Source organism: Anopheles merus, chromosome 3R, assembly GCF_017562075.2.
Source record: "Anopheles merus strain MAF chromosome 3R, AmerM5.1, whole genome shotgun sequence".
Taxonomy (NCBI): Eukaryota; Metazoa; Arthropoda; class Insecta; order Diptera; family Culicidae; genus Anopheles; species Anopheles merus.
The window spans coordinates 8,034,473-8,054,927 of NC_054084.1; the positions used below are offsets into that span (position 1 = coordinate 8,034,473).

The 20,455-nt window shown below is 48.1% G+C and overlaps 4 protein-coding genes across 4 annotated transcripts; 3 read left to right on the forward strand and 1 right to left on the reverse strand.

The window, feature by feature from the left end:
• Positions 1 to 1,615: 1,615 nt before the first annotated feature.
• Positions 1,616 to 13,760, forward strand: LOC121595455. The gene is made up of 9 exons (XM_041919458.1): positions 1,616 to 2,486; positions 2,563 to 2,923; positions 5,965 to 6,662; positions 6,737 to 6,806; positions 6,921 to 7,072; positions 10,473 to 11,396; positions 11,471 to 11,833; positions 12,598 to 13,290; positions 13,364 to 13,760. The coding sequence occupies exons 1-9, from the start codon at positions 1,780 to 1,782 to the stop codon at positions 13,722 to 13,724; spliced, it is 4,329 nt and encodes a 1,442-aa protein (XP_041775392.1). The 5' UTR covers positions 1,616 to 1,779; the 3' UTR covers positions 13,725 to 13,760.
• On the forward strand, positions 5,740 to 7,322 carry LOC121596808 (lactosylceramide 4-alpha-galactosyltransferase). Its single transcript, XM_041922074.1, has 2 exons — positions 5,740 to 6,662; positions 6,737 to 7,322. The coding sequence occupies exons 1-2, from the start codon at positions 5,770 to 5,772 to the stop codon at positions 7,098 to 7,100; spliced, it is 1,257 nt and encodes a 418-aa protein (XP_041778008.1). The 5' UTR covers positions 5,740 to 5,769; the 3' UTR covers positions 7,101 to 7,322.
• Positions 13,761 to 13,896: 136 nt separating the features above from the next.
• On the forward strand, positions 13,897 to 16,982 carry LOC121595570 (stress response protein NST1). The gene is made up of 3 exons (XM_041919631.1): positions 13,897 to 16,417; positions 16,497 to 16,651; positions 16,746 to 16,982. Exons 1-3 carry the CDS (start codon positions 14,018 to 14,020, stop codon positions 16,891 to 16,893), a joined length of 2,703 nt encoding a protein of 900 aa, XP_041775565.1. The 5' UTR covers positions 13,897 to 14,017; the 3' UTR covers positions 16,894 to 16,982.
• Positions 16,983 to 17,066: 84 nt separating this feature from the next.
• LOC121595569 (pre-mRNA-processing factor 40 homolog A) lies at positions 17,067 to 20,328 on the reverse strand. Its single transcript, XM_041919630.1, has 3 exons — positions 17,955 to 20,328; positions 17,532 to 17,879; positions 17,067 to 17,444 (listed from the first exon to the last, which is right to left on the reverse strand). Exons 1-3 carry the CDS (start codon positions 20,124 to 20,126, stop codon positions 17,223 to 17,225), a joined length of 2,742 nt encoding a protein of 913 aa, XP_041775564.1. The 5' UTR covers positions 20,127 to 20,328; the 3' UTR covers positions 17,067 to 17,222.
• Between the last annotated feature and the right edge of the window lie 127 nt (positions 20,329 to 20,455).

The following is a 20,455-nucleotide window of genomic DNA, read 5'->3' on the forward strand; positions in this document are numbered from 1 at the left end:
AATATGATGGGCATACAGCGACCATTGACCAGGTGCAGTGGGTATTATAGATCTTTGTTTTGTTCGCCAACAGACAAACCATTTCAAGGGCTTAACAATCATGTTTAGATAGAGCGATATCGAGAGCAACACTACAGGAAGTGAGGATACTTCAATACTAACAGGAACAGTGACTAATCGTTAATTGGCTGGATAATTATTTTAAAATCCATTCTTCCAAAACCACTCAAACAAAAAAAAAACAAAAGAAACATGCAGTGGAATTCCCATATGGAACGCCATCAAGTTGTATTGGCAACAAATCTAGGGAAACAACACGTTTCTTCTCTTGTTTGGTCATTGGCCAGGCGGTCTGTAGACACAGCTGATTGTACTTCCTCTGTGTGTACGGAAGCTACATAGATGCAGGCCGTAGCTCGTCTTGATCATTACGCCCTGAGCCCATGACTAACCTGCCGCACAGTTTTTAGTCTTATGTATAGACGTGTAATCTCGGCGGAGGACGATCGGGGATCTACCGATGGTCGTCACGTACGAAGTTTGTACTAACAGTTACTACAATTCGGATGAATACGATGAAACATTTCACATGTTAATATTGTTGTAAACAGTACAGGTCACTGCTGATCGGATTTCTGAATCACTGTGGCTGTGATTACCCACCAAATAATGAGTGACATATAGTGTTGGAATAGATAAAAACAAGCGCGTTGCAATGAGCAAACATAAATGGAAACTAGCATCGTTAAACTACGTCTGCTAATTGATAAAGCCACACCAACACAATTAAATGAATCATCACAAACATGTCATATTGATATTATGTCTCTAGACCTTGTACGATTTTAAAACCAAATTACACAATTATCCTACAACATTTACTGTCTATGAATTGAATCAACTGCCATATTTGAATCCAATTAATTGACTTGTTTTGATACAACACCATGAACTTTTCGTCGAACCTACATCCTGGACGTTTTGTGAGTTCCGCGCACTGTTTGGGGATTTAAATTTAAACATAGCTTTCGTTCAAAGCTCAAAGCCCATCTCAAAATGAGCTTTAGGGCTTGTAAATTTTCCCGTTTACTACACCTAGTTCTGTACTTCAAACCGAATCGGATGTGAAGCAATGCGTACGCTTCGTAAAAACACTTATTTAAATCATTTTCTTACCTTGCAGTCACTTTTCATGTTACCTTTATTTTGAAAAAAGTTGTAACAATTGCTTTTAGTGATATGTTCACTCGATTTGTCTCAAAACCACCAACAATATATTAATTACAACAAATAAGATATCCGACCCGAACAAAGATATCGAGTATTGAAGCGCTGTGATAAACAGATAAATTGAATAGTGATGGGACAACTCTTCATATTATCGAACGGTTCCAGCTCCTTGGCAGGAAAAAAACCTACTCGCACACCATAAAAAAGCGAAATAATTTGACTCAAATCATTATTTAATTTTCTTTCTATTTTAAGGTTTACTTGTTTTTAGCTTTGGTTAGTCACATTCTGTGTGTCACATACTGTTATTCTGTGTTTCGAACGTTCCACCAACGGAACGGATTGAACCTAGCAGGTTCGGAACGATACTACCATCACTAGTGCCGCGTTTTATCCATCATCCGGCAATGTTTATGTTATTTACTTTGGCAATATCAGTATCAGTGAATCATTTTGTAAAGAGATGTAAATAATTTGCTCCAAAAATACCGTTTTGCGTCACGCATCGAGGTGCATAGTGTGGTAGCCACTCGACAGAACCGGGTCCCGATGTCTTTCTGGCTGCAACCGATGCGATACAAACGGCGGATCGTGTACGTGTTTCTGTTTCTTTCGGCCGCACTCTACGTCCTGTACAGCTGCATTCCGGATCCGCCGATACACAACTGTTTCCAGATCGTTCCCGGGGACAGCTTCGTCGCCGGGGATAGCTTGGAAGATGTGCAGCAGTCTATGCCGCAGCCGACCGACGATGGGCGTAACATCTTCTTTCACGAAACATCCTGCTTGAAGGAGGACGGTATTGTGCGGCTGAACGCCCGACAAGCGTGTGCAATCGAGTCGGCTGCCCGGGCCAATCCGGAGTGGAACGTGTACGTACTGTTTGCGGCCCCGGTTGGCTTCCGGAACCACACGACACAGCCAATCCTTGACGCACTGCTCGAGTATCGCAATGTGCATCTGCGCTACGTTAATTTGACCACATACGCGAACGAAACTCCGCTGGAAGAATGGATGGCGAGTGGGGAAATCTTTCGCTCGCTGTACATGAACTCGCATCTGTCCGATGTGATGCGCTACCTGACCCTGTACAAGTACGGTGGAACGTACCTTGATCTGGATGTGATCGTGCAGCAATCGTTTGAGAAGCTGGAACCGAACTATGCCGGTGCCGAGTCGGTGCGATGGGTTGCGGCCGGCGTGATGAACTTCGAACCGAAAGGCCACGGTCACGAGCTGGCGGAAATGTGTGTTCGGTAAGCGGATAAATTTACAAGATACGAGATCCATTCATCCTTGTCCAAGCATATAACGATCGTCCCATTCTTCTAGCGACCTGCTGGCCAACTTCAACGGCAAGGATTGGGGCAACAATGGCCCGGGGGTGGTAACGCGCGTACTGCAAAAGTACTGCCACACACGGTCGACGGCTCACATGACCCGGGAACGGTGCCGGCACTTTACCGTCTATCCGATCAGTGCATTTTACGCGATAGGGTACGAAGATTATCGGCAGTTTTTCGAGGAACAGTACCTGGAGCACGCCCTCTACACGCTCAATCAATCGATAGTGGTGCACGTGTGGAACAAGTTTAGCAAGAACCATCCGGTGCGGGTTGGGTCACGGGTCGCTTACGGTGTGCTAGCCGAACGGCACTGTCCCAAAGTGTACCGTTCTTGCGGGACCGTTTTTTAAACACCAAAGCAATACCGAATCGCATGCATTGTTCTGTTGTATTGCTTCACAATTCCTTACCGATTTGATCGTAGTCTTATCTTGTGTGTTGGTGCTTGGTTTTTTTTATAATTGTCCTATATATTTGACCCAATTTAACTGCCAGTGCCTAAAAATAGTCGATATCGTTTGAATGAACAATTTCTTAGCGATAGAAGGAGCTAACTCATTTTACAGATCAATTTTAATTTTTGTTCCATTCCTTTGCTGACTCGAATTTACACCGAAACGTGTGTAAATTCACACTTTTTTCAGGTGCACACCCAGGCGCTACTGTATCATCTCTGATTTAGCAATCTCTTCCTTCATTTCATTGCAATCTCCTTTGATTTAGCAGCTATTTAAACAGATATGTTAGTAATCTCTGATACACTCGTAACTTATTTATTTGTTGATGTCGTCACCTGTGTGGACATTATTCAAACCAACTCGACACGATTGACCAAATGCGTTTATCAGTATTAGCCGCAGTTAGGTTTGCAACTCATATAGAACCCAATTTTAACGGCCATGGGCCTGTGAAGCCCTAAATCCTGCGTTAGAGAGGCAGCAACGCGTGTCGTTTATTTGAGCAGCTGCACATGCGTTACGCGTTGTGCGAACTAGAAGCAGTGTGGCAAAATATGTTGTCAAATTGTAAGTATTTGTAAGAGCTCTTGCATATTTTTCTCCGCTTCTAAGTACAGTGGTTGTTTATGTTACGTTCTTGTGTTTAGGTCGTAGGTGTGCGAGAAAGAGGAGCATTACGAATAAATAAAACAGATGTTATGGATGGATAATTTGTAACACGTGGTCTAATGAAATTACTCGGCGCGATCAACGTGGTGTTTCAATATCACACAATATATCAATAGGCTTACCACCCTTTATCATCTGTCGCTAATGAGTATTAAGATCTCTCCTTAAAACATCTGAATTTCATCTAACTGCCGAACCTCTTCCAACGCGACTGGGAATCGGTCCTGCTGAGAAACGATTCTTGTAGGAAGCCAATGCATCTATCAAATATACCACCAAGCCATCTGTGAGGAACTAATCGAAGAGACCGTAACTGTCAAACAATTGACTACCAAGCAATAGAACGAGGAAGTGAAACCAAATTTTCTACTTAATCCACCAATTGATATTACTTTGTAGATCAAACAACTTAACGTGGTGGACAACACTGGTATACTTTACTATACAATATTTATACATACGATACACCGTAAATGATGCCTTACGGTAGACTATTTGCATGTACGGATGGACTTGGGAATTAGCACATTTAGGGAAATTAGTGAAGAGAATGAAGAATGAATGAATGAATGAATTAAAACTAAGGCTAGAAATAAGAAGAATTAGAAGAATTTACACACACGTTCCCAAAGTCTCACATGTGATAGACCATCTGAAGACAACGGCTCAGTTGTTGCAGGTGGTGTGTTCAACCGACAATTAATAACAGCTCGTTGGCACGTATACGATACTGACATTGACATTGGCACAACTGCATCGGGCCTGACATATGGCACAATATTACATTTTTTTAAAACCTTTTAAGCCAACCCCGGAGGTATTTTACCTCACCTGAGTACATTCTTCTTCTTCTTTTGGCTCAACAACCGATGCCGGTCAAGGCCTGCCAACACACTGGTGGGGTTGGCTTTCAGTGACTTATTGATTTCCCCCCATAGCAGGATAGTCAGTCCTACGTATGGCGGCACGGTCTATTTGGGGCTTGAACCCATGACGGGCATGTTGTTAAGTCGTACGAGTTGACGACTGTACCATGAGACCGGCTGCCACCTGAGTACATACAGTCCCCAAAATATTGTAACATGCAATAGGAACGTTTCTCCATACTTATTTTGTTTAATAATTGTTTGTCTATCGATGGATAATTGTATGCGATTCTTCCAATGTTTCAAGAACAATAAGAAAGTTACAAAGTTTATATGTTTAAAATGCAGTGAATTGTCGAGTCGGAACTGAAAAAAACGGAGACGTAGAGTCAATGCAATAGTAGAGCACCTTGCTGGAGGTTATGTCGTGAAGCTCACGTGTTCCATTAATGATAAGTCCTCAATACTAAAAAAGGAAGAAATATAAAAGTCCAGATTCACAGAATAATAGCGACCAGCGAGATACGGCCTTATCTGTAATATCATGGGACCGCAACCTGGACATCCAAGCATTAATACCGTGTACTTGTAAACCAGCCAGGTACCAGGATTTACAGCAAATGCTCATACAAACTCAAACAGATCGTAGTCGTTGTTGATCGATGCGTGGATTAGTCGTCTGTGCTCGATCTCCTGTTTATAACATCTGACGCTACTATTTACTACATTTAAGAGCTCAAGCTCTCTTGGTATATCCTCCATGGTTTGTACAATCATTTTCAGTTGCACACCATGTTTAACTTAGATAGGAATCTCGCCTAATTCGTTTGGTTATATTCGTTACACTCCCAGCAAACAGCGACCGTCGCAATCGTACCTTCCCGCGACCATTGTGGAACAACGACTGGACTTTCAAAGTTGTTCGACACCTCGATAGATCGACAGAGGCAAATGAGGCCAATAGGCTCAAAGTCTCTATAAAAGTAAATAAAAATCACCGGCGCTATTTCAAAACTCCACCAACTTTTCTGGGAAAAAAAATCGAGCAAACAGAGACGCACTATAAAGCTGTTTAAATCAAAGTTTCCAATATTGTACTCACGTGCTCCAAACACAACTGATTAAACCACCGCGTTCAGTTGATCGCTTTGCTTAGCTGAGATACGACTACTCAAGCTTTTCTGCGTGAACACAAGTAAAATGTTCTCGCAAAGAAAGTGTCGCTTTGTTCTTTATATCGTTGGTGCATTCGTTTTTCTTCTGCTTGTACGTCGCATTGGTGATCGCCAGAGGAGAATTACGCCGCACATTTACTCTCAGATTGTCGAAGAAGATTTGGAATTTTGGGAATCATACGAAAACCGATTTTTCGCCACAAAACAATTACACCAACAGAAAAGTGAATCCGTCACAGCTCCGTCTTCTACATTGAAGCGTGTCGCCACGACTACCTCCGCACCAACAACTCCAAGTCCATGGATCGACACCTGTTTCAAGATCTTCGGCAGTAATGTCACTACCGGGTACAGCTTACACGGCAAACACATACTGGAGGATGTGCAGCAGTCCGTACCGCAGCCGACCGACGATGGCCGTAACATCTTCTTTCACGAAACATCCTGCTTGAAGAAGGACGGTATTGTGCGGCTGAATGCCCGACAAGCCTGTGCAATCGAGTCGGCTGCCCGGGCCAATCCTGAGTGGAACGTGTATGTACTGTTTGCGGCTCCGGTTGGCTTCCGGAACCGCACGACACAGCCAGTCCTTGACGCACTGCTCCAGTGTCCTAATGTGCATCTGCGCTACGTCAACTTGACCACATACGCGAACGAAACACCGCTGGAAGAATGGATGGCGAGGGGGGAAATATTACGCTCACAGTACATGAACTCGCATCTGTCCGATGTGATGCGCTATCTGACCCTCTACAAGTATGGTGGAACGTACCTTGATCTGGATGTGATCGTGCAACAGTCTTTTGAGAAGCTGGAACCGAACTATGCCGGTGCCGAATCGTTTGATTTGATTAATTCCGCTGTAATGAACTTGGAACCGAAAGGCCACGGCCATGAGCTGGCGGAAATGTGTGTTCGGTAAGTGGATGAACGTTTAATATAAGATCCGATTACCTTCTACCAAACTGTTAACGATCGTTTCTTTCTTTTAGAGACCTACTGGCCAACTATAATGGTTATCAATGGGCTCAAAATGGTCCAGGGGTAATAACGCGCGTATTGGTAAAGCACTGCCATACCCAGTCGATCACCAACATGACCCAGCATTGTTCCCAGCACTTTACCGTCTATCCACCCAGCGCTTTTTACGCAATTGCGTATTGGAATTATAAACAGTTTTTTGAAGAACCGTACCTAAAGTCGGTCCTCGATGCGCTCAATCAATCGATCGTGGTGCACCTGTGGAACAAGCTGAGTAAAGACAATCCGGTGTGGGTTGGGTCACGGGTCGCTTACGGTGTGCTAGCCGAACGGCACTGTCCCAACGTGTACGGGTCTTGTGGGCCCGTCTTCTAACACTATCAGCACATAATCATATCTTAATTCAAGCTTCCTAAAATCATCAATTGATCACACACGATCACAGACTGTCGCTGCTGTCGCCATTGCAACATCTTCATCAATAAAGCGATACTGCCATGTAGATACCCCTCGCATAGGTATTGGTACAAGACATCGGATTGTATTGTCTTGATTTTCATCAGCTAATTGGAATGCATAACATTAATGATTATTTGTAATTCGATGTACAAATGTTTCCTACTATTATAAACATTAATAAAGTTATTATTTATTTAATGTATAACAATACAATACAAGCATTAAGTGATTCAATAGTTGGAAAAACGCAACCTCGTGCAATACCTAAACCTAAAAATAGCACGAGGAGCAATCAAGCAGGATTCGAATGCGAATTCATTCCACCACGATCGGTAATCTTTGGGGGATTATGGGAAGCGGCTATATAGAGTTTGAAAAGACATCTGAAGCACACAATCAATGGTACTATTATCCTATCGATCGATGCAGAGTGCACAGAGCGTTAAAGAAGTCAATCAATCTATCACTGCTGAAATGAACTGTTGCAATAGTCGTACGCATCTTTAAAGGCAAAGAAGGAGAGTATGAGTTAGCAATCACTGATACACTCACTTATTAATCGGTTGTTGAAAATATGAAAATGATTCAAACCAACTCGACGCGTTTGTCCAAACCCGTTTTTCAGTATTAGCAGCAGTTTGATTTGTAACTCATATAGAGTCCCGTTTTAACGGCCATGGGCCTGTTCACCCCTGTTCAATCCTTTGTAAGCGAGACAGCAACGCGTGTCATTTATTTGAGCAGCTGCACATGCGTTACGCGTTGTGCGAACTAGAAGCAGTGTGGCAAAATATGTTGTCAAATTGTAAGTATTTGTAAGAGCTGTTGTCAAATTGTAACATTTCTCCGTTTTTAAGTGCAGTCAATGTTAGTCGTGCAGTTTAGGTCGTAGTCGTCCGATAAAGAGGAGCATTACGAACAAATAAAACTGATGTTATGGTTAGATGATTTGTAACACGTGGTCTTAATTAGCTAGGTGTGATCAACGTAATGTTTCAATATCACTTATCTTTTTATTGACCTATCCTCACAACCTTAGCTAATTATTGTTAAAAATCTCTTTAAAACGTCTGACCAACGGAGGCAGATGCATTTAAGGAATTGACCACCCATTAACGCCTTCGATTTCTTGCAAAAGCTCAGCTTTTAACGATCGATCGATCAAGGTAACAACGTACCAATCCGGTAAATTTTCAACCAGATTTGCAAAAAAAATAATAATAATAACAATCATTCCAATCATTACAAAACAAGTTGACATTTTTAGACAATAAATCCGCAATAATCAATGAAATATACCATTAAACTACACTACACTTAATCCGTTAAAAATCTTTACCCATTCAACGAGCCGTGACAGGTTGCCATATTATACTCAACAGGAGCCAATCGAAAAGACCCTAAATTTCAAACAACTGGCTACCGAGAAACAGAACGATTAATAGCTACAGGATTTTCTACTTAATCCTCCAATTGATACCACTTTGTAGATTTATACTAACCCGTTAATAACGCCTTACGGTAGGCTATTTGCATGTAATGCTAGAATTAGGTATTAGTACAATTAGAGAAATCAGTGCAGAGAATGAATTAATGAGTGAATTAGAACTAGGACTAAAATTAAGTGATAGTAATTAGAAAAATTATTTATCAATAAGCAAGCGAGATCTTCTATTTCAAAACACGCACACAAGTTCCTACATTATCACTCGGAATAGACTACGTAAGAACAAAACCCTCTTGTAGCAGGTTATGTATTCTGCCGACAGTTAAAAGCACCTATCGTTCTCCTTGGCATGGCTAATGGTATCATCATTCACGAGAAGAAGGCTTTAGCACAACCGCATCGGACCTGACATGGCACAATACTACGGCATCCAGCTGAATTTTTGGGACCTTATAAACCAACCCCGCAGGTAGGACCTAAGTACATACAACGGATATGTACGTTAGGAGCCAGTTGTTGTTAAACCTGTGTGTTTCAGATGCGTTAATGTCCATCGACTGATCTATAATAATTGAAGTTTACAGTGTATTAATGTGCATATAATGAACAAAAAGCAGTGAATTTCGCTACCGAAATCCCCGGCACGAAATCGTCACTGACGACGTCGAAAGCACGATTTATGCAGAACTGGTCGGAAGAGCCTGAGTACTAGCTTCTTCTTCTTCTTTGGCTCCGATGCACTTCTTTTACAACCGATGCCGGTCAAGGCCTGCCAACACACTTGTGGGCTTGGCTTTCAGTGACTTATTGATTTCCCCCCATAGCAGGATAGTCAGTCCTACATATGGCGGCACGGTCTATTTGGGGCTTGAACCCATGACGGGAATGTTGTTAAGTCGTGCGAGTTGACGACTGTACTATGAGACCGGCTGAGTACTAGCACTCTACTGCTATTGACATCGTAGGTTAACAAGAAAAGCAATAGGGTGCCGAAGTTGGTGCACTGCGTTGGTCCTCTGAAGATTCATAGAGTGGATTTGACCTGTAAATAGATTGACCCAGCTTCACAGTATAGTAGCGATCGGCGAGGTAGGACTTTATTGCAAATTTAAGTTAGTCGTCGTTGATCGTTGCGTTGGTGAAACCAGAATCGGCTGGTGTGCGCTGAAACATTAACTAGCGTTAGTAGCGCAAGTTCCCTTGGCATCTTCTCTGTGGTTTGTACTGCAATTACATTCATTTTTAGTTGCATGCCATGTTAACCTCACAGCAAACAGCTACCAACGCAATCGTACATTCCCGCAAACATTGTCAAACAAGTACTGTATTTACCAAAGTTCTTCTAAACCTCAAAAGATCGAAAGATGCAAATATGGCTAATAGACTTTACAGGGTTTCCCACGATTTATTGGTCGGTTCCCATCAATTTTTGGTGGGTTCCCATATTTTGTTGGTGCGTTCCCACGATTTTTCGGTCGTTTCGCAGAATTTTTTGGTCCAATTGTATTGATATCCAATCGGAAAATACCAATAAATTATGGGAACGAACCAAAAATCTATGGGATACGACCAAAAAATCGTGGGAACGCACCAAAAAATCATGGGAACTGACCAATAAATCGTGGGAAACCCTGTAAGTCCAAAAAAAAAAAAACAACCTTCGAAATATTTACACCAGCGCCGTACTACCAAAACTCCGCCACATTTCTTGGAAAACGATTCGGGCAAACAGAGACGCACTATAAAGCTGTTTAAATCAAAGTTTCCAATATTGTTCCCACGCGTCACTCCAAAAACAGTTGATCAAATCATCGCGTTCAGTCGATCGCGGTGCTCAGCTGAGATACGACTACTCAAGCTTTTCAGTGTAAAATGTTCTCACAAAGAAAGTGTCGCTTTGTTCTTTATATCGTTGGTGCATTCGTTTTTCTTCTGCTTGTACGTCGCATTGGTGATCGCCAGAGGAGAATTACGCCGCACATTTACTCTCAGATTGTCGAAGAAGATTTGGAATTTTGGGAATCATACGAAAACCGATTTTTCGCCACAAAACAATTACACCAACAGAAAAGTGAATCCGTCACAGTTCCGTCTTCAACATTGAAGCGTGTCGCCACGACTACCTCCGCACCAACAACTCCAAGTCCATGGATCAACACCTGTTTCAAGATCTTCGGCAGTAACGTCACTACCGGGTACAGCTTACACGGCAAACACATACTGGAGGATGTGCAGCAGTCCGTACCGCAGCCGACCGACGATGGCCGTAACATCTTCTTTCACGAAACATCCTGCATGAAGAAGGACGGTATTGTGCGGCTGAATGCCCGACAAGCCTGTGCAATCGAGTCGGCTGCCCGGGCCAATCCGGAGTGGAACGTGTATGTACTGTTTGCAGCCCCGGTTGGCTTCCGGAACCGCACGACACAGCCAGTCCTTGACGCACTGCTCCAGTATCCTAATGTGCATCTGCGCTACGTCAACTTGACCACATACGCGAACGATACACCGCTGAAAGAATGGATGGCGAGGGGGGAAATATTACGCTCACAGTACATGAACTCGCATCTGTCCGATGTGATGCGCTATCTGACCCTCTACAAGTATGGTGGAACGTACCTTGATCTGGATGTGATCGTGCAACAGTCTTTTGAGAAGCTGGAACCGAACTATGCCGGTGCCGAATCGTTTGATTTGATTAATTCCGCTGTAATGAACTTGGAACCGAAAGGCCACGGTCATGAGCTGGCGGAAATGTGTGTTCGGTAAGTGGATGAACGTTTAATATAAGATCCGATTACCTTCTACCAAACTGTTAACGATCGTTTCTTTCTTTTAGAGACCTACTGGCCAACTATAATGGTTATCAATGGGCTCAAAATGGTCCAGGGGTAATAACGCGCGTATTGGTAAAGCACTGCCATACCCAGTCGATCACCAACATGACCCAGCATTGTTCCCAGCACTTTACCGTCTATCCACCCAGCGCTTTTTACGCAATTGCGTATTGGAATTATAAACAGTTTTTTGAAGAACCGTACCTAAAGTCGGTCCTCGATGCGCTCAATCAATCGATCGTGGTGCACCTGTGGAACAAGCTGAGTAAAGACAATCCGGTGCGGGTTGGGTCACGGGTCGCTTACGCTGTGCTAGCCGAACGGCACTGTCCCAACGTGTACGGGTCTTGTGGGCCCGTCTTCTAACACTATCAGCTCATTACCATGTCTTAAGTAGCGAGATCTTCATTCTTCGATCGATCACACGCGATCACACCCTGTCGTCACGCGATCAGTATCAATAAATGGCTCATCGCCCAATCAACACATCAACACTTCAAATCATTAACTTAGTTAGCTTTTTAGATATCGCGTTATACAATTTGACGCGTTTTGTTCACCCTGGGACTATCGCGGAGCAGCTATTGTAATATCACACAATCTTAAACCACTTATCACTTATGTGTAGTTGATGATCAGTAGAAATCACTTTGTCTCTAGCAACCTCCAACAACTGACGAACCCGCTTCCAACGACATTGCCTTATAAAAGAAAGTCAAAGCTCCCCAATATGTTCCGACATTCTTCGGGGGCAATCTATCGTGCGTACATTGCGTGAAAACGAATGAAAAGGAATGCAAAATTTAACGCAAAACAAAACGACTCGCACTGCACCGTTATGCGGGCGGGCGGGCGTGTTCGTACAGCTGATTGAAGGTGATTTATACGCTCTTGTACATCGTTTGCGAAAATGTTGAGCATATGTTACGTGTTTTGTTTTCAGCTTATCTCTGTCTCTCGCTCGTCATTTTCATTCGTGTAGTATCATTGTACGGACACAGACTGAGCCAGAAAACCAAAACCAGCTGTTTAAACAAATCTTATGTAGGTTGTATCGAAGCTGCTCCAAAAACGTGCGTACAACTGATCGTGTTCAGTTGATACCAATACTTACCTGAGGTACAATCAGCTCCTCCAAAATGATCTCACATAATTCGTTCCGCTACGTTCGATATGCTGTGTGTGCATTATTGCTGCTGCTGCTGTTTCGATTGATACGCGATCGCCGCCCGAAACCGGCGTACATTCCCGCCGACGTTGCTCAAGGAGATCCGGGCTTTCTGACGTCCTACGACACCTCGAAAGACTTGCACGCGCACAGCAGCGTGTACTTTATCGAATCGTCCGCACCGTTCAAGCGCATCATCACGATCGGACCGCGGCAGGCGTGCGCGATCGAGTCGGCAGCACGTGCCAATCCGCTCAAGAAGATAATCGTCCTGTTCGCCTCCTGGAACCCAATAACGAACCCCAGCCAGGTACGGTTTCCCGATCTGCCAACGTTGGCGGGGTTTGGAAACGTTCACTTCCGCTGGCTAGATTTGAACCGGTTCGCGCAAGGTACACCGGTGGAGGCGGTGATCCGATCGGACCGGCTGCACGAACGGCCGAATGGTGCCGAGTATCTGTCGGAGATATTGCGCCTGGTGCTGCTGTACAAGTACGGTGGCATCTACCTCGACCTCGACGTGGTGACGCTGAAAACGCTCGACTTTGTCAATGCAAACTTTTTCGGCGCCGAAACGGAACGGCTTGTCGGAACGTCCGTAATCGGACTAAGGCGGGGCGGGTTTGGGGAACTGTTTGCCGAGCGTTGTCTCAAGTAAGTTCGAACGGTGAGGAGTTTTGTAGCGGTTAAAAAGTTAATTGTTTTCATTAACTGTGTTTTTTTATAGCAACTTCAAATATTTCGACGAACAAAAAAACATCCGCAATGGGTCCTTTCTACTCACCTACCAGGTCGTTCAGACGTGCGAAACACTCACCCTACAGGAGATCCTTGACAGCGGCTGCCGCGGAATGCTGCAGGTGCACCGGCGGAGTATCTTTCATCCCTTCGACGAAACCAACGTGGGCATGATGTTCGATCCTAGCCGGCTGGAGGAAGCGAAGGACCGCCTTGCCCATGCGATGACCGTTCACATGCTCCATCGTACTAGCGGGAAGATGCGAGTCGCTGGCGGCACAACGGGCTATCAGTTGATTGCCCAAAACTACTGTCCAAGGGTGTATGAAGAAAATAGCTATGATTTTTAAAAAAGGATAAACGCAATAAATAAGAGAGAGCGAGAGAGAGCTTCCTTTAAAACAACGCTTCGCAACGCGTGACATTGTTATTATGGCGCACCCGCCGACGACCCCGAACAGCGCCAGCTGCGTTCAAGTTCGATATCCATGGCAACCGCCAAGCTGTTGTTTATCGACAACATTGGCAGTGTGTGGAAACAAAGACAAAGTAACCAGAAGAAAATACGATACCGAGTTAACGAAAAGACTGTTATCGTCCTGTACATTGGTTTCATCCCATATATATTTATTCCGTGCACCAAATGTCCGCGAACGAAAACGACCCGGATAATAATCCGGACGTGATACTGGAGAAGTTGCTGCGCAAGGCCCGTGCGAAGGAATCGCGATGGGATCGGATCCGTCGCAAGCACCTGAGCAACCTGACCGTCACCTCCAAGACGGTGAAAAAGTTCATCAACATGGACTTTGTGGACGAGAACCAGCTGAGGTTGATGATGGCAGGCGAGGGGGCTGGTAGTGGAACGCCCGGCAATGGGAAACCGATGCTCGATCCGGTGCTGGTGATGGACATCCGTCACGAGATGATCCGCCGGAAGGAGGAGAAGGGTGGTGAGACGCGCACGAAACCATTCATCGATCCGGTCAAGGCGTACCAGCTGGAAAATCTGGAAAACCATAACCGTTCGATCGAGCTGACGCTGTGCGAGAATGAGCTGAACAAGTTCCGTAAGCAGCTGGAACACATGGGTGGAGCAGGGAATGGGAAGAAGACGCAGGTGAGCTCCCAGAAGCGGAGCATTCTGTACATTAACATCCCGAAGATTGACAATGGGATGATTTACGAGAGCTTGGAGGAGTGTGAGCGGTATACGACACACTTTTACCAGAGCGCCATCGAAGGTTCGGAACAGCTGTTTGAGGAGATTCAGGATGAGCGGCCGTTGGGTATGGTGAAGCAGACAGCTACAATTGAAGAGATCATTGAAAGAGAGGAGCAGGAGAACATTGAGAAGGTGTCTGCTAACGTAGTGCCCAATTTCGGAGCATTGGATGACCCGAGCAATGGTGTAGTGGAGTATGCACCCAATGGAGTCCACCACGAACCGGAAGAAGATCCGGCCGAAGATCAGGACGAAGACAGTAAGATCGTGCGGTTTGGCAATACCGAGGTCATCACCTTTCCGGCAGACGATTCCTCATTCTCCCTCGGTTCCGAGTACGATTTTGACGACCATGATCTCTTCCTGGAGTCGCTCGACTCGGACGTGGATGAGTTTGACGAGACGGAGTTCCAGTCGACCGACAGCACGGCGGACCATTCCGGTGCGAATGAGGACCGCAGCGGCAAGCGCGATTCCCTCCCGACCGATAGCAGCGAGTGTCTCACCATATCGCGCATCGACACATCGCACAGCGGCTCGAAGGAGGACCAGGACACCAGTTCGGCCTTTTCGCGCCGCAATAGGCTGGCCTACGAGTACGATGATGAGGAGGAGTCGGAGCTGCTGGAAATTGCACCGGCCGCGGAGAAGCTCTCCAAAGCGGACCCCATCGTGGTGCGAAAGTGCGATCTGAAGGATTACAGCGAGCTGTGCGTTACCAACTACCGGCCCGACTCGGGCGCCGCCAAAGACGATCGCGTCGAGCTGACGGAAGAGTCGCGCAAACTCATCAGCAATGCGCTGAAGGAGGGCTACCTGCAGAATCACGACCGTGCCGTCCTGAAGCAGTACTTCTTCAAGTGGCTGCAGTACACGATCTTGGAGAAGATCTCCAAGGGGGCGGGCGTTACGAGCACGCGGGAACAGAAGCTGAAGCGCATCAACGACTTCATCAGCAACATCCGGCACAGCCGCAAGAAGGGCGCACTGCGCAGCAAACCGTCCACCGACTCGACCGGCCAGCCCACCTCGGTCAAGAAGGAGTACGAGCACCGGCTCAAGGTGCAGCAGGACATTATCGAGCTGCAGAAGCTGAAGCTCGAGCGGCAGGAGCGCATCATTACCGAGCTGAAGCTGTCCAAGTTTTCCGAGGCGTCCAAAATCTCCAAGGCGGAAATACAGAGCGAGCTGCTGAAGGCGGCCCGCACCGGCCATGTGCGGCTGCGGGCGAAGGCAAAGTGCATTCAGATTGTGGGCAACATCAAGGCGGACACGTCGGAGGAGGATGAGATGCGCAAGCTGCAGGCGCAGGGGTTGATGATACCGAAGTTCCTCGCCAAGATGCAGCAGCGTGCGCTGGAGCGTAGCCAGCGGCACCAGGAGGCGAAGGAGCGCCGGATGCGCATGGAGAAGGAGCGCGAAGATGCGAAGCAGGCGGCGGAAGAGGCGAAGCGCCACGAGGATGAGGAAGCGCGGAAGCGGCGCTACCGGGAGATGCGCGAAAAGCGCAAGCTCGAGAAGCTGCAGAAGATTATACGCGAGCAGGAACGGCAGGCCTGGATCGCTAACAATCAGATCGCGAAGGAGTTCCGGTTGCTGAAGCTGAAACGGTTCGGCATGCATGCGTTCAAGCTGCTGCTGGGCATACGGCATGAGAATGAGCGCCGCTCGATCGCTTACCGGAGGCGGTACTACAAGCGCAAGTACTTCCGCAAGTGGTGGTTCCTCACGAATGCGCTGTGGGAAAGCAAGAAGGCGCTGGCCGATGGGATGCACGAGTACAAGCTGTACCGGGTGGCCGTCCGACACTGGAAGATGGTAAGACAGGGAGTTTATTGAAATTGTTTAAATGATTTTGTGTGGTTAATTTTACCCACCTTTACTCAACACGCCCCAGTACATGCACGAGCAACGGTGCAAGCTGCAGGTGGCCATCGATTGGTACGAGGTGCGAATGGCGGAAAAGGTCATCTCCATCTGGATCGGCAAGACGAAGCAATCGCTCATGATACTGCACGGCAAGATGTCTCACGCTGCTTCCCACTACGAATGGTAAGGATGGTCACACGACGACTTGCTGTCTCCTATCTGCAAATGGATGCTTAATCTATGCGTTTATTTCTCCCCTTTCTCCCCACACTCTCAGGCAACTGAAATGGAAAGTGTTCGAGCGGTGGCAACGTTTGCACATTATCCTGCGCATCGAGAAGGAAACGGAAATGCGTCGCCAGCGCTGGCGCATGAAGATCTGGGAGCTGCTGCCCGACTACAAGCCCATCGAGGAGGACATCTAAGGGTCAGGATGCTCCTCCACAGCAAGTCTGATATTACCACCACGTTCATCCTCACTTTTAACACAAACACCATGATCTAAACTACATTTACCACTAGAGCTGGGTTAGCCATTTGAAGGGCCGATTTTCTTCCAAAAAAAAATGCAAACACACACACACAGACACACGACCACTTGCGGCGGCTCACGATTGTGGAGCGGACTGATTTTATAGACTTTTTCGCGTAAAATATACACCCACGTTCTTACGTACTCCGGTGTTCTCCGTCTCCGTTTATGGTTGTCACCGGGGGTCGCCTACTGCTCCTCTTCTCCACGTGGCATGTCGCGCTACTCGTCCATCTGTTCGTTCAGCTGCGCCAACAGTGCGGCCCGCTGTGATTCCAGTTCCGATTCGCTCAGTGCCGCATCGTCGGCCATTTTGGAGGATCTGCTGCCGCCCCTGCTTCGGCGGCCCTCGTCCAGGGGGCTGCGAATCCGTGCGCCGCTACTGGCCCGACTGACCGATCGAGACGTTCGACGTTTGTCTTTTTTCTTTTTGTCCTTCTTTTTCTGTGTGTGTGAGAGAGATAGAGGATATATCGAAAAGAATGGATGAGTGAAATTAGTCCCAATATGAGAAAATTGCCCCCGTCTTACCTTTTTCTTCTCTACCTCCGGGGAGGGTGTCCGGGAACGGGATGCAGCAGCAGCTGCTGCACCGCCACCACCACCACCACCACCGCCACCATTCTTCTCCATCACCAGCATCTCCTCGTACGACGGTGAGCGGGACTGTTTGCGGTGGTGCTTTTTCTTCTTTTTCCGCTTCCGGTCCAATCGGTCGCCGCCACCACCGTGATGGTCGTTGTGATGGTGCAGCGGTTCCTCGTGCAGCTCATGCTCGCTTTCCGACAGATCGCTCGCCGTCAGGGGAGTTCGCGACCGGGATCGACGCTTTTTCTTCGACGAAGGCTTTTCATACTCCACTTCCGATGCTTCCGAGAGCTGTTGGAGAAATGGATTTCCGTTAAATAAGACTTGCTCTACCATAAAAAAAAACACACTACCCCGATTGCTTACCGATTTGGACGAGGAGCGCGATTTTTTCTTGTGCTTTCGACTCTTTTTCGACTTTTTCGAACGCGAATGATGGTGGCTGCAGGAATCTTCCGTCTCCTTCACAAAGTCTTCCCACAGCCGCTCGACCTTATCGTCCTTCTCGTACAGGTCGTACACCTCCCGGTCCATGACGAGCTTCTGGGCCGTCTCCCAGCTATCGACACCGGAGAGGCCCGCCTCGATCCACACACCCTTCAGCTCGTTCTCGAGCTTGCGGATGCGGCGCGTTTCCTCCTTCAGCCGCTCCTTCTCGGCCGCGACCGCCTTCTCCAGCAGCGAGTTGTACGTCAGCTTCACGTTGCCCGCGTCCAGCGTCGCCGACCGCTTGTCCTCGCACACGACCGTCGCAAAGTCCTCGAACGTGGTCGTCCGCACCACGATGAACTCTTTCTCCTTCAGTATTTCCTTGATGATTTTCTTCTCGTCGTGGAACCGGGCCTTTAGGTTTTCCACGTAGAACTTGAACAGATCCAGCGGCGTCGAGCCGGGCTGCCCGAGCATGGCGGAGAAGCGCAGGTCGGCCGATATGAGCGGGTACAGCTCCACCCACAGCGACATCGACGTCAGCTTGCCCTCCTCGTGCAGCGTGTCGAGCAGGGCGAGGAATTGGTCGCGGTTTTTGCGCTGCTGCCGCTTGAGCCGCTTCTTCTCGCGCTCCTTCTCCTCGTCCTCCTCGCGCTCCAGCCCGCGGATGTGCTCCTCGAACACGATCAGTGCGTCCTCCTTGTCCATGCCGAGCAGGTTGACGTCGTTCTTGAACGACGCATTGTCCAGCAGCATTACCTGCGCCTCGGACCAGGTCGTCTGGTACGTGACGGTCGTCATCGCCTCGAGCAGCTCGCCCAGCACGCGCATGTTGCGCTTCTTCATCACCCGCGCCTCCTCCTTTTCCCGCTTCGCCAGGTTGAAGATGCAGTCCTCGTAGATGTCGCGCCGGTCCTGCTCCGGCACCGACTTCCACACGTCCAGGTTGGCGAACAGCTCGTCGCACCGGTAAAACTTGAGCGCCGAGTTCATCTTGTCCGAGGACATGAGGAACTTTTCCAGCTCCTCCTTCGACCGCTTCGCCTTCAGCCGCTGCTCCTCGCGCTCGTCCTTTAGCTTCTGCGTTTTGTACGCGTTGAACGCTTGCTTCTTTTCGCTCAGCTTCTTGAACACGTTAAACTTCGGATCCTTCTGGATGATCTTTACGCACTGCTCCCAGGACGAGCTCGAGGGGATGTTGCGCTCCTTCAGGAACTCCTTGAACGCTTCGATCGCTTCCTTTTTGTCCTTAAACTCCATGGCCGGCTCCTCGTCCGTTTGGCCCGGCTGGGATTCCTCGTCCTGCCGCTTGTCGACCGGATCGTCCGGCACCTCGATAGCGGCCAGCGTTGCCGCCATCGCTTGGTCCAGTGCGGAGGAAGAATTTTCGGCCGATCCGGGTGTTACGCCGGCCATCCCACCCAGACCGAGCGGTACGTCGGCGGCCGTGGCCGCAACAACCGCATTCGGCGTCACTCCTGCCGTCGCCGGCGCCCCTGCCAGGGCGGGTGAAACCACCGGCAGCACCACCGACTGCATCAGCATACTGCTGGCCATGGCGGAGGTTTTCAGCGCGGCAGCTTTGGCCGCCTCGGCCGCCGCCTGTTCGGCCGCCACCTTCTCCTTCAGCTCGAGATACTCGGGCGGCGCCACCCACTGTGACTCCTTGGTGGCGGTGTTGTGATAGTACAGCTTGCCCGAATCCGACCGGTACTCCTTCCAGGGGCACTGGCTGAGCTGCTTTTCGGCCGGCGTCTTCATCTCGTCCGGCTTTTCCCACAGGCTCTGCTTGGTGATACTGTTGTAGTAGTACGTTCGGCCCTCGGGCGTCTTGTGTTCCGACCATTCGTTCACGATTGCCGTGGTCACGGGGACGGCCGCTGCCGCTACTGCTGCTGCTGCTCCTGCTGCGCCCGCTGGTATGACCGGCGGCACGGTGGCCGTAGGATCAACCATTGTCCCGTTGGCGGCGGCTGCGGCGGCCAGTGCTACCGGGCCACCGATGCCTGCGCCACCACCGGGCGCACCGAAACCCGGCGGAGGGATGTTGAAATGCGACACCAGCGGCGGAGCGTACGGTTGGCCAGCGGCTATCGGCGGCACCGACATCTTGCTGGCTAGAGTAGGGTGACCCTTCTACCGGAGGGCCTTCCACGGCCCCGAAACACACACCGGAAATGCGGTCCGCGGACAATTGCACTGCACAGTTTTCGTTCGTGCGTGTGTGTGTTTTATTTTCTTCACTTTCCGTCCGCGAAAAAGGCGTCCCGTTTTCGATTTTCCACCTTTGACAGTTGCTGGTTGGCAGTTTGACAGGAGACGCGCGTTCGGGCGGGTTGCGTCACGGCTTGCTTGGACGGCCATTTTTAAAAGCACAAATAGAGGGAGTTTTGATTCCGATTTAGAACCTGCAGGAAATTTATGATATTTGTAAATGA

Bases quoted from the DNA above. Each gene is read 5' to 3' on its own strand.
- LOC121595455 (XM_041919458.1), top strand. From the start codon at position 1,780: ATGTCTTTCTGGCTGCAACCGATGCGATACAAACGGCGGATCGTGTAC. The intron at 2,487-2,562 runs GTAAGCGGATAA...CCATTCTTCTAG, and splicing joins CTGGCGGAAATGTGTGTTCG to CGACCTGCTGGCCAACTTCA. The intron at 13,291-13,363 runs GTAAGTTCGAAC...GTTTTTTTATAG, and splicing joins TTTGCCGAGCGTTGTCTCAA to CAACTTCAAATATTTCGACG.
- LOC121596808 (XM_041922074.1), top strand. From the start codon at position 5,770: ATGTTCTCGCAAAGAAAGTGTCGCTTTGTTCTTTATATCGTTGGTGCA. The intron at 6,663-6,736 runs GTAAGTGGATGA...TCTTTCTTTTAG, and splicing joins CTGGCGGAAATGTGTGTTCG to AGACCTACTGGCCAACTATA.
- LOC121595570 (XM_041919631.1), top strand. From the start codon at position 14,018: ATGTCCGCGAACGAAAACGACCCGGATAATAATCCGGACGTGATACTG. The intron at 16,418-16,496 runs GTAAGACAGGGA...AACACGCCCCAG, and splicing joins CCGTCCGACACTGGAAGATG to TACATGCACGAGCAACGGTG. The intron at 16,652-16,745 runs GTAAGGATGGTC...CCACACTCTCAG, and splicing joins GCTGCTTCCCACTACGAATG to GCAACTGAAATGGAAAGTGT.
- LOC121595569 (XM_041919630.1), bottom strand. From the start codon at position 20,126: ATGTCGGTGCCGCCGATAGCCGCTGGCCAACCGTACGCTCCGCCGCTG. The intron at 17,880-17,954 runs GTAAGCAATCGG...TTTCTCCAACAG, and splicing joins CGCGCTCCTCGTCCAAATCG to CTCTCGGAAGCATCGGAAGT. The intron at 17,445-17,531 runs GTAAGACGGGGG...TCACACACACAG, and splicing joins CGGAGGTAGAGAAGAAAAAG to AAAAAGAAGGACAAAAAGAA.